General features: G+C 47.2%; 1 protein-coding gene across 1 annotated transcript; it reads left to right on the top strand.

Annotated features, from left to right (window-relative positions):
- Nucleotides 1–1,741: 1,741 nt before the first annotated feature.
- On the top strand, nt 1,742–2,458 carry PFN3 (profilin 3). Its single transcript, XM_014569784.4, has one exon. It carries the CDS (start codon nt 1,963–1,965, stop codon nt 2,365–2,367), a length of 405 nt encoding a protein of 134 aa, XP_014425270.2. The 5' UTR covers nt 1,742–1,962; the 3' UTR covers nt 2,368–2,458.
- The last annotated feature ends 9,243 nt before the right edge of the window (nt 2,459–11,701 follow it).

Genomic DNA, 11,701 nt, shown 5'->3' with positions numbered 1-11,701 from the left:
ACCCATCTCCAAAAGCAGGACCATAGGGAGAGGTAACAGATAATCAGACTGCAACTCCAAGCATTTCATCACTGGTACACAAATCAGTTATGGGGAAAGAGAGCAGGAGGCAAAAGCATGTGATTTTGCCTACTGCTATCTTCTGGCATTTTACCTGCTGGTGCCATGTCCTCAGTGGTCAGGAAACTCTTGGCTACCACTGGATTCAATTCCTCAAGGCAAGGTGTTCTGCATGTTGACTCAGTTATATGATTGGGTTTCTTATAGCCTGGACAGAGTATTAAAATATGGGTTCCTCATGTGAGGCTCTTACATCCTTTTTAAGTGCTTAAATCAATTGTCTTGTTTCCTAAAGTGCTGCACACCCAGCAGCTTTCATTGAAACATTCCCACCAGGCATTCTTCCTGCCGCATGTACAGCCACAATTTTTTTCCGCCTCGTAGAGGAGTTCAACCTGTTTACCACCCAAAAATAACAAGAGGAAGAGGAAAGGTGCCAGAACTGAAGATTGTATAGCCACTGCCAATGTTCCCAATATCAGAAACAGTATTTATAGAAATATCATGAGAATTATCTTTGCTTTCACCCTAGCTTTACAAAGCTGATGCTCTTTACATGTAGTTTTCAAGGGTGGATGGACAGGATGATATAACTAATATGGATTAGGCACTGCTATACAGCTGAGAGTGCTCCCATACAGACTGACCCCGATGGGGGCATGCTGAGGGAGCTGAGAAAACTGGATTGGTACAGAGACAGACAGAGCACTGGCTGTGAAGAAGCTCATGTGATCTCATATAATCACCATACAATGTCGATGGTGTTATAAACAAGGTTTTATACCAAGTATTCATTTTATTGCTTCAGAGACTAGAAGTCTGTTCATATAAGTGAGAGGTTGCATCTGTATATTAAGCGATGGGCCTGAACTATTAAGTATGTGGATGCTTTCTTTTGCTCAACCCATTTATAGAGACCAGCTACACAGTTGAGATCCAGATCCAAAGTTGAGAAATGATCAGATTTAGAAGGTTTGGGTTAGTCCCATTTCTATTTTAAATACCTCCTTCAGCCATGCCAAGTTAACACTGATGAGTTTTTGCCCAAGATCCAGCAGCAGTTTCCCTGCATACCACACAAGTGACAGTTGAAGCAATGAATAGAGAGTACTTTGGCTGCAAAGTGTAAGTAAATCTTGGCTGCACATTATGTTTCCTTCTTCCACGCTCCAGAGCAAGAGATGTTATCGCTAGATTAGGACTTTGGAAAAGGGCAAGAAAGCTCTGGTGGGTGGGTGGGTGGGTGATAGGATGGTTTTACCTCCTAGCTGAATTCTCCACTTTCAACTTCAGAGGAAAGATGGGCTCTCCAGGATCAGAATCTGATCCAATATTTACAGAAAGAATTGGGATTTTCTAACACCTTCCACGATAGTACTGAGATGTCTGCATTTTCATCTCTTGTTTTGTCACATCTATTTTCCTTTTCACTCTTACACCACCCTAACATAAAGCAGTTCCCACGGTCTTTGGAAACCACAAAAAAAAAGTTCATATGAATGACCCCGGATAATAATAGTAGAAAGTAGAAGGGCAAACACCTTGTACATTTCTGGCCATCTTGGGAATCAAGACTGCTTTTATTTTGAGAGAGAGATGACATCATAATGGCTTACAAGTTGTGATGTCAGATGCTTTTGACATCATAAAAAAAACCTCTTAGCAACCACTTAAGCACACCCCTGACCATTTTGTGATGGGGATTGATCTCCCTTGATTGGCAAAGCAAGAGCTCTATCTACTGAACTCTTAATTCCTCAGCTCAAACAAACTCTTAGCTCAAAATCTTCAGGATTAGTTTGAAAGTCCCTCCCCTCCCCCAGTCCTAAAGCCCAGAAGGCAAGCAAAGAGATAACAAGTTGTCTGAGAGCATTTCAGAAGCATCCTGACAACTAAAGCAGGATGGGTGACTGGAAGAGCTACATCAATACTGTGCTAAAGGACAAGAACATTGAAGACGTAGCTATCGTGGGTCACAGTGACAACAAGTCAGTGTGGGCGTCCAAGCCAGGGGGCCTACTGGCTGCTATCTCACCCCAGGAAGTGGGGGTGATCATAGGCCAGGACCGGAAGGCATTCCTGCAAACGGGGATCACCATTGCTGGCAAGAAGTGCAGCGTGATTCGCGACAACCTGCTGGTGGAAAAAGATGCCGTGATGGACGCTAGAACCAAGGAGGCTGACAGCAAGTCCATCTGTATTGGCAAGACCCCCAAAGCCCTGATCTTCCTCATGGGCAAGAAGGGAGTCCATGGAGGAGCCCTCAACAAAAAGATTCATGAGATGATTGCAAGCATGAAATCCTGAGCAGCTAGAGCAAAGGACACAGATGCCACCACCCCGAACCCCTTGAAATTTACCTTATCCTGGTTTTAAAAGAAAGGAAATAACTTCCCAATTTCTGTTAACTGTTTCTTTGTCTGTTTCACCCAGGTGGGAGGGAGGAACTTGCTGCTGTTGGAGCAACCTGCCTGGCCATCTTTTGAAGGGATGTTAAGCATAAATTTTCCCTTAATGTCTTCAGTCCCACTGGTCTGTCTCCAAGTCATCCTAATATGCTACCCAGACTATTCCCTACTCTTTCAAATCTCTCCTTTTGCTTTGAGAAAAGGCAGATTTGGTTTCTTAACGGATAGTCCATGATTGTCATTTTTTAAGTCATTACATCCTGCCTTTCTGCTACTGGTAATTGGAAAGGGTTGGGAGTTCCTTGCTCCTACAGAAATCCCAAAGACTAAGGAACAGCAGGAGTACTAGGGGCAATTGGTTTCTATTCTGTTTCAGAGGATGTCCCGTTAGGCAATGACAAGCAGGAACTTTGTATTGTTTCCATATGATGCATTGGATTAACAGAAGTTATGTAATGTTTTTGTTTTCCATTCGCAGGTTTATTAAAGGCAGAAAGGAACTAGTCCAGTAATTGGAACCCAGAAGGGTTAAGTGCCACAACCTGCACTTCTGCTATGTGTGCTGTGTACATGCCGCAGGCTGATCATAGGTAACCCCTGGAAGAAGCCCAGCTAGCCAAGGGGGTTAACTATTGATCATCCAAGTTGGGTTGTTGTTAGCAGTCACCGCTGCCAAATCAATCTGAGTGTAGACCCCACCAGTTAACCTTTCTCCATCCCTGCCCTCACTGCGCATTTCACAGTAGCTTTGGAGAGCGAGTGAGACTTTGTTTTAGCTGATTTAAATCTGCCTCTGCTTTTGGATGAAGATGGGGCTGGTGGCGTCCCCCCTCCACCCTTTCTTCCACCCACAGTGCCCTCAGCTTACCTCTCTGCATCAGCCGGTCTGTCTCGTGACTCTTGCACACTCTACCCGCAGTACCTGCACAAGAGAAGGCCATGTTGTCTTGAATGCTGCTGCCCTTCCCACCACTTATCAGAGGTATTATATATGGGGGAGGAGAGTCTAATTAGCACAGTGTAAAAAGAGAGTTACACATTCTCCTTCACAACCCAGCAGCCACCAAGAAGCAGAACTGGGTGAGGTTGGGCTGGGAGAATAAAGAAGGGCAAAGAAGGGGTACCTCCTCCCTGACTTTGTTCCCTTTGGACATTATGTCCAACTGTCTTTTCCCTGGAAAGCTAACAGAAATATGCCCTTGCCAGTCTAGGACACTGAATCAGAACACCGCATGGGAACCAAAGCTCTGCTCTCGCTACAACAAGCGACTGCCAAATGCCTGGCCTATACAACAGGGCTACTCAACACGTGGCCCTTGGGCCACAAGCAGCATGCAGCCCGTTTGCGGCCTGTGGTGAGGTTTGGGTTTACACAGGGCTCAGCACACAGCCCGCGGGTGGGATCCTTTGAACATGGCCTCCAGTGGCAACACGCTCCGCAATGGTGAGGCGTCTCCCAGGTGGGTTGAACACTGAAAGACGCAAGTGGACGGCGGGCTTGAACAGACGGGTACAGGGTGTGGGTGTTTCTAGCTCCCAGGGAGGAGGTGCCAGGAGCACCAGGGCATTGTGGGAAGTGCTTTATATTCATATCCGTCAGTGTGAAAGAATCTATTTGCATGTATATGTAACCACACTTAAGTTGGGTTGGGCATGGGCTTGGGCTGTGCATATCATTGTGGCCCCCAGGGCTTCCAAAGTTCAGTAGCCCTGCTATACAGGCTTCCTGCCGTGCCAGGAGAGCGCAGTACATTACACAACACCAAAGCACAGCATGATGGCACTCTGCCCTCTAGACCAGGGCACCCCACTCCCCAGGGCTACGTCTACATTGACCCCTTTTCCGAAAGGGGCATGCTAATTTTACAGGTCGTAATAGGGAAATCCGCGGGGGATTTAAATATCCCCCGCGGCATTTAAATAAAAATGTCCGCCGCTTTTTTCCGGCTTTTAGAAAAGCCGGAAAAGAGCGTCTACACTGGCCCCGATCCTCCAGAAAAAAGCCCTTTTCTGGAGGCTCTCTTATTCCTACTTCAAAATACTTCAAAGTAGGAATAAGAGATCCTCCGGAAAAGGGCTTTTTTCCGGAGGATTGGGGCCAGTGTAGACGCTGTTTTCCGGCTTTTCTAAAAGCCGGAAAAAAGTGGCGGACATTTTTATTTAAATGCCGCGGGGGATATTTAAATCCCCCGCGGATTTCCCTATTACGACCTGTAAAATTAGCATGCCCCTTTCGGAAAAGGGGCCAATGTAGATGTAGCCCAGGAGATTCCTTTTACACAATGGCACCTTCGCCGCACACCACACCCATCATTTGATCACTCGGATTTCCAGTCCCACTGGGCCACAAATATATCACGCTTGAAGAATGCGCAGGGTCAGCATCAAAACCCGGGGTAGGCCAGCAGTATGGCAGTCATTTGAGTGAGTCATCGTTTAAATACCTCTAACAAGGGAAAACCATCTCCCGTGCTCCTTGATCAATATGCATCTGCCAGTTTTATATGGTGCTAATTACATGAAGCCTCCATGAAGATTTGTAGCTGTAGCATGCTGCTGAGAACACCCAGAGCTGTGGCTACCGTGTTACCTCAACAAGAGTGAGCGTTGCTGGAGATTAGACTGTGCATCCGCTTCTCTGTCACACCAGCCCATCTTCCTCACCCACAAGCTCCTCAAACTTGAGCCCAGACCTTGCCTAGCAAGAAACAGTCATTGAACTCCCCGCTGCCCCTAAGCTCCTTGGGGATGTTTCTGTACTATGCACAGTCCCTATTTCTGTACATTCACAACAGAGATACATTTTTTGAAGAGTCGGTACATTGCGGCTTCTTAATTATGATTAACACACCCTTTCCATCCAACACAGCACTGCGCTTCTTTGCTTCCAGGGTCAAATTGATTCCCTGGGGTTCAGCCTCCACTCTTCTCTAGGGGGCCAATTCCAGCTTGATTAAGGTATCTGTAGGTGTTCTCCACTGTGTTGCTGCTTCCCACTGCAATTGTACAGTGTTAATGTTCTGCTGTGATATAAATACACAGCCCATTGAGTTTGCCCATGCCTGGTTTGAGGTGTTGGCTGCTCTTCTTTGCCAGGAAGAAACATTTTTATCGACTTCTCTTGACATGCCTGGTTTAAACAGCTTTGAATCAGAGGTTTAAAGAGCCCCACGTATCCCCAATTCCACACACAACATTGTTTTATGCATATTATTACTGAGCAGTGTTGTTCGTTTTCAAATGATACTTCACCAGACATAGTTTGTACAAATCTGACACCCCATATGGGCAGGGCAGGGTGTGTGCATAGGGGTCTCTAAGCCACAAAAGCAAGCAGCCACATCTGAGGGGGGAAAAAAATATAAATAAAACCAGATTTCTAACACACTAGCCAAGGTACACCTTAGCAAAAGGAAGGAATCTGTCAGTAAAACTACAACACATGTGCGTGCAGCAAAAGTTTCCCCTGAAAGGATAGTGTTTATAATCATTATTCAACCCAAGTAGTGTATATTATCTTCCTTTGCAAGAGCAAATGGGACAAATGCCCACTTTTGCCATTAAAGTGGGGAAGGCAGGGACAGAGCTTTAAACGGGGAAGGGGGATTTGTACTGACCAAAATGGAACATAAGATGACCATATGTAGACAGCAGATGCTTCTTGGTGACATACTGCAGTGAAAACGGCCAGTGCACTGAGCCTGGAGACGGCACACATCATACCCCAGTGACTGTATAGGCAGAACAAATGTAGAGAACAATCATTTCAAAGCTGAACGCCCGGTTCCCACAATCCTCGAGTCTTGAGGTAAAAATGCTTTTGTTTAGCTCAGACCAGTAGAGCATGTGTTACATGTAACCCACATTTTCTCTGTAGCCTGGTGAAACTACAGGAAAAATAACAGGAACCAGGAAAACAGCGGCCTCTACATGATCTCCTCCCTCCTGCTGTGATGTGAGAAAACCAGGGTAGAGCTGACTTAGTATTTTGCTGGTAAACAGCATGTTCTGAGAGAGGTGATTTGTTCATATCACAATACCTCCTGAAATCCCTCTAGCAACTAACTTAGCAGGCAGTTTCATTTATTTTCAGACACACCTATGTCATCCAGGAGCCAAATAAATTTATTCCCTTTTGTGATGAAAAGATTTGTACCAACCTATGCAAGAACAATGGTCAGATTTAGTGATAATGCACACAGAGCTGCAGGTTTTAGCTGGATTCTAATTTAATTATAGACGGAGCAAACTGTAGTTAAGGTAACCAGACATTTTCTATTATGAGACCATGTTTTCAGTTGTTTGTAATATTGCCTAACTTTAACGGTACGGTCTGACATTTTCTATAGCAGGCTTTTGCCTCAGGATGTACATTCTGCTAAACTTGTTCAATTCTTTCTGAACCAAGTACCAAAGCCAGAGCACCAAAGACTCAAGTCCTGGGTCCTTAGCTGTCAAGCTCCTCAATTCTGAACACACTCACTGGGGAAGTTCGTGGTTGTGAATCCTAGAAATTCTTGATGAAAAATATTGTTGGGATCGGAACTTTTACTGGAGTGATCTGTCTTAAGCATATTCCTTTGATGGCCATAATTATCCAACATTACAAACACTGCCCAATGAACAGAGGGTGTGGGCCGGTGGCTGGTGGACAAGCCTGGGAATAAGGGTGTCCTGAGTTTTGAGTCTCTCTCTCTGTAACTGTTTCTTCAGTCCTGGGGGAAAAAAAAAACAGGGAGGAGGGGAGAAAATGCCACAAACCCATGTACCTTCCATACTTCTCAGACAGGGATTCACATGGCTTTCAGGATGATTTGGCCCAGAGGAGATCAAAATTCACACACATACATACACACCCAATTCCTATTTTCTAAATGTCCTAAACACAGAACAAACAATAGACTCAAGAGGAGGATGGGGTGGATAAAAGCATCATCACTTCCATTTATAATCTTCAAGGAAACAAATAAGTTCAGTGAGTCATGCACTCGCACTGCACCCAGTGTAATGAACACGGGGGAAGTCTCTGGTGAATAACTGGCAAGGACAGAATTAAAAATAGGGCCATTAAAAATGAATGCCTTCTGGCAGAGAACGCTTCTGCAAAGCAGGAAGATAATAGGCCTCATTCACAACTTCCTTTAGGGGGAACCACTTATGCACACTTGTAGTGGTTTTCAACTGACCTTCAGGTACCGTGATGAAAGTTAGCTAGAGCGGTATGTGGCATTATCCCTTGTTCAGCAGGATAGCAAAGTTCTGGAAAACATCTTTTTGCTCTTCCCAGCATTAAAGCGTGGTCTCTGTGACTTTACCATCATCATGCAAATGCAGCCTTGGTTACTGGGTTTCAGCAGAGCCAGAGGGCAGCAAGAGAGTGGTAGATGGTTCCTGTCCCAGCAACCCTTCCAATTCTGGGTGCAGCCGAGTGCTGGAACCCAAAACAGCAACGCTAATGGCCTGTCACAACCGCACTCCCCCTTGTCTCAAGTAGTCCAACCCTATGTGAGTGTGTGGGGTTTGGAGGGGAGGGGATGGGGTAGAAAGGGATACTGCAGGGCCAGAGAGCAGCAGGAGAGTGATAGATTGGAGGTATATAAGTCCCGGGATGATCCATGGGCAGTAGGAAAGATAGGGCTGGGAGAGACAAGCCACCTGGCCCCATCCCAAACCCCGCCCCTTCTGCCCAGACCCTGCCTCCTACCCCACAGGGAGGTGGGGCAGTGCATGGCCCTAGCTCCTCCCCCTTTAGCATGACGGGGTGGGAGGAGGGCACATGGCCCCAGCTTCCCCAGTCCCAGAGCATGGGGAGGGCAGGCATGGGGGCAGCAACACTCTGCCTCCAGTATGCCTGCAGTTAGGTATTCTGGGGGCGGAGTGTGGGCTGGGTCACACCTGGTGGTTTGGGAAGGCAGCGCCTTCCGCAGCCTAACATACCCATGTCCCTAGGATGATCAGAGCCTTATTCCCTGTGGGCTGAGGAAAGGTTACCACAGGTTAATTAGAGCACGTGGAGCCAATTAAGGCCCTGCCAGAGACCTAGTCACACCCTCTGCTTCAGTCAGCCCAGGAGGAGGAAGGAGAGCAGAGTGTGGTTTGGAGAAGTTCTGTGTTGATGAGCAGAGTGGAGCACTGAGGGAGAGAAACCTTGCCCAAGCAAAGCAGAGGGATTCCCCAGGCACGGAGCACTGAGAGAAACCCTTCCCAAGGGGAAAGAGAGCAGGAAGCCCATGGAGCTGAAGAGGCAGAGTGGGAGCTAGCGCGGGGGAAAGAATCACAGCGTTGAGCGCTTAGCTGCTGTCCATAGAATCCCTGGGCTGGGACCCGGAACAGAGGGCAAGCCCAGGGCCCTTCCCCGCACCTTCTCCCTTGGGCAGTTGCAGAGCCATCGAGGTCCAAGAAGAGCAGCAAGAGGTGGCTCCCTGTCCCATCACAAGGGAAAACCCTGCAACCCACCGTCATAGCATTGGCTATTTGCTGCGTTATTTTAAGCAACTCTCCAACAATTGACAGGCTCCAAGTTGGGGAACAAGCAATAAACTTCCTTCTGCTTTCGGGAATCCCAATGATCCAAACATCTCCGCTGTCACCCACAGAACTCGCCTGCTGTGGGGCAGCTGAGAAACGCCTGCAGCTCAGGGCTACGCGGCCATCGCCGCAATGTCGGCAAAGCCCAGCAAGATCCTCAGAGGAAAGTGCGGCCTTACATTTAAAACGATGCCCCGTGACCAATGGGAGGCTGAGTTCAAACAGGCGCAAGCATCTAAAATGCAGAGAAAGAGCCCTCTGCAAGCGCTTGACACAGAATCTGGATTAAAGATCAGTTATGGGAAGCTACACGCATCTACTCCCTCTGTTCAGGTAACAGCTGTCCCGTTTGCCTGGGAGAGAGCTAACCTTTGCCATAAGGCTGTACCAGAGAACAAGGAGCATTGGCAACTCGCAGGGAGCTTTGAATTCCTCCCAGCAGATGACACTAAAATGAGCAATGGGGTGGACTCTGCACTGTTCTCAGTGCACTGACACAGCTTTCCCTCAGATCCGTGCCTGCTGCTGGAAGACTCTAGGTGCCAGTGCTTTCCGCCAGCTGGAGTCAGAGATTCAGATAGTTGGCTTCTTAATGCTACTCGTCAAGTGTACAAATGGCACCTTCGGTTACCAGGGGGAATGGTGAATACAGAAGAGAGCCCCTAGGCTTCAAGAAGCAGCCCTCCTACCTCTCATGCAGCGACCCCAGATTAGAGTCCTCTTCCCCAAAGCACAGCTGGCAGCCGCGTTCTACCACCACCTCCTACCCAGGCCAGGAGGAGGAGAATTGGCATCTACTAGGTTTTTAAAAGCCTCCTTGACTCTGCAGACTCTTGGGCCCATAGTGCTGCTTGAATAAAAAAAAAATCTCCAAGGCAGGCAATGAGCAGGGAACTTGAAAACCTCTAGCTCAGGGGTGTCAAACTCCCAGTCTGCAGCCCAGTCCCCATATTTAGGAAAAGTTATTGGATCAGGCCCATGCAGCTGCCAACCTCAGGGGGGTGGGAAGTGGGCAGCACACAGGGACTCAGCTTCGCACACAGCTCCCAGCTGCATCCAGGCCCCCCGCGCCAACATAGCCCTGGCCACACAGGGCACCGCTCAGTCCAGGCAGCCACACTGGCTGTCACTGCTGCCGTGTGAACCGTGCCGGCCAGGGAGTCACCCGAACTGATGCGCTAGGGGGGCGGAGCTGGTGCGTTTTGCTTTCAGTTATCCCAGGCAGAGGCAAGGAGCCCAGGGAGAGGATGCAGGCGTTAGTGGGGGGGAGGGCAGGCGGGATTCCAGAGGGAGGACACAGGGGTGCCAGTGTGAAGTCTCAGTTTCAAGTCCGAGATCCTGGTCTCCCTGGGTTCCTGGACCCAGCGGTATACACTATCAGCTTGCATGTTCTGTACTGCCCACCCCACATTTTCAAAACTCATGAATCAGTCCCTCCCTCACACACACACACACACACACACACACACACAAAAGAGAAAGGCTTCTTGAAATCCCCCCCAAAATACACTTGGGGATCTTTTTATTTGGCATCTGGTGTTTGATGTCTTGGGGCATGTTTTCTAGCTTTCCCTCACAAACCATGAGACCTGAGTCTTAAGAACATAAGAACGGCCATATTGGGTCAGAACAAAGGTCCATCCAGCCTAGTACCCTGTCTGCCAACAGTGGCCAATGCCAGGTGTCCCAGAGGGAGTGAATCGAACAGGTAATGATCAAGCGATCTCTCTCCTGCCCTCTGACAAACAGAGGCTAGGGACACCATTCCTTACCATACTGGCTAATAGCCATTTATGGACTTAACCTCCATGAATTTATCTGGTTCTCTTTTAAACCCTGTTATAGTCCTAGCTTTCACAACCTCCTCAGGCAAGGAGTACCACAGGTTGACGATGCGCTATGTGAAGAAGAACTTCCTTTTATTTGTTTTAAACCTGCTGCCCATTAGTTTCATTTGGTGGCCCTTAGTTCTTATATTATGGGAATAAGTAAATAACTTTTCCTTATCACTTTCTCCATTTCACTCATGATTTTATATACCTGTATCATATCCCCCCTTAGTCTCCTCTTTTCCACGCTGAAAAGTCCCCCGTCTCTTTAATCTCTCCTTATATGGGACCCATTCCAAACCCTTAATCTTTTTAATTGCCCTTCTCTGAACCTTTTCTAATGCCAATATATCTTTTTTGAGATGAGACGACCACATCTGTACGCAGTATTCAGGATGTGGGAGTACCATGGATTTATATAAGGGCAATAAGATATTCTCCGTCTTATTCTCTATCCCTTTTTTAATGATTCCTAACATCCCGTTTGCTTTTTTTACTGCTGCTGCACACCGCATGGATGTCTTCAGAGAACTATACACAATGACTCCAAGATTTCTTTCCTGATTAGTTATAGCTAAATTAGCCCCCATCATATTATATGTACAGTTGGGGTTATTTTTTCCAACATGCATTACTTTACATTTATCCACATTAAATTTCATTTGCTATTTTGTTGCCCAGTCACTTAGTTTGGTGAGATCTTTTTTAAGTTCTTCACGGGTCTGCTTTGGTCTTAACTACCTTGAGTAGTTTAGTATCGCCTGCAAACTTTGCCACCTCACTGTTTACCCCTTTCTCCAGATCATTTATGAATAAGTTGAATAGGATTGGTCCTAGGACTGACCCTTGGGGAACACCACTAGTTACCCTTCTCCA

The sequence above is a fragment of the Pelodiscus sinensis genome, chromosome 3, assembly GCF_052426305.1.
Source record: "Pelodiscus sinensis isolate ZL-2025 chromosome 3, ASM5242630v1, whole genome shotgun sequence".
NCBI lineage: Eukaryota > Metazoa > Chordata > Testudines > Trionychidae > Pelodiscus > Pelodiscus sinensis.
Note: the sequence above shows the minus strand (reverse complement) of the source record. Positions and strands in the feature narration are given on the sequence as shown.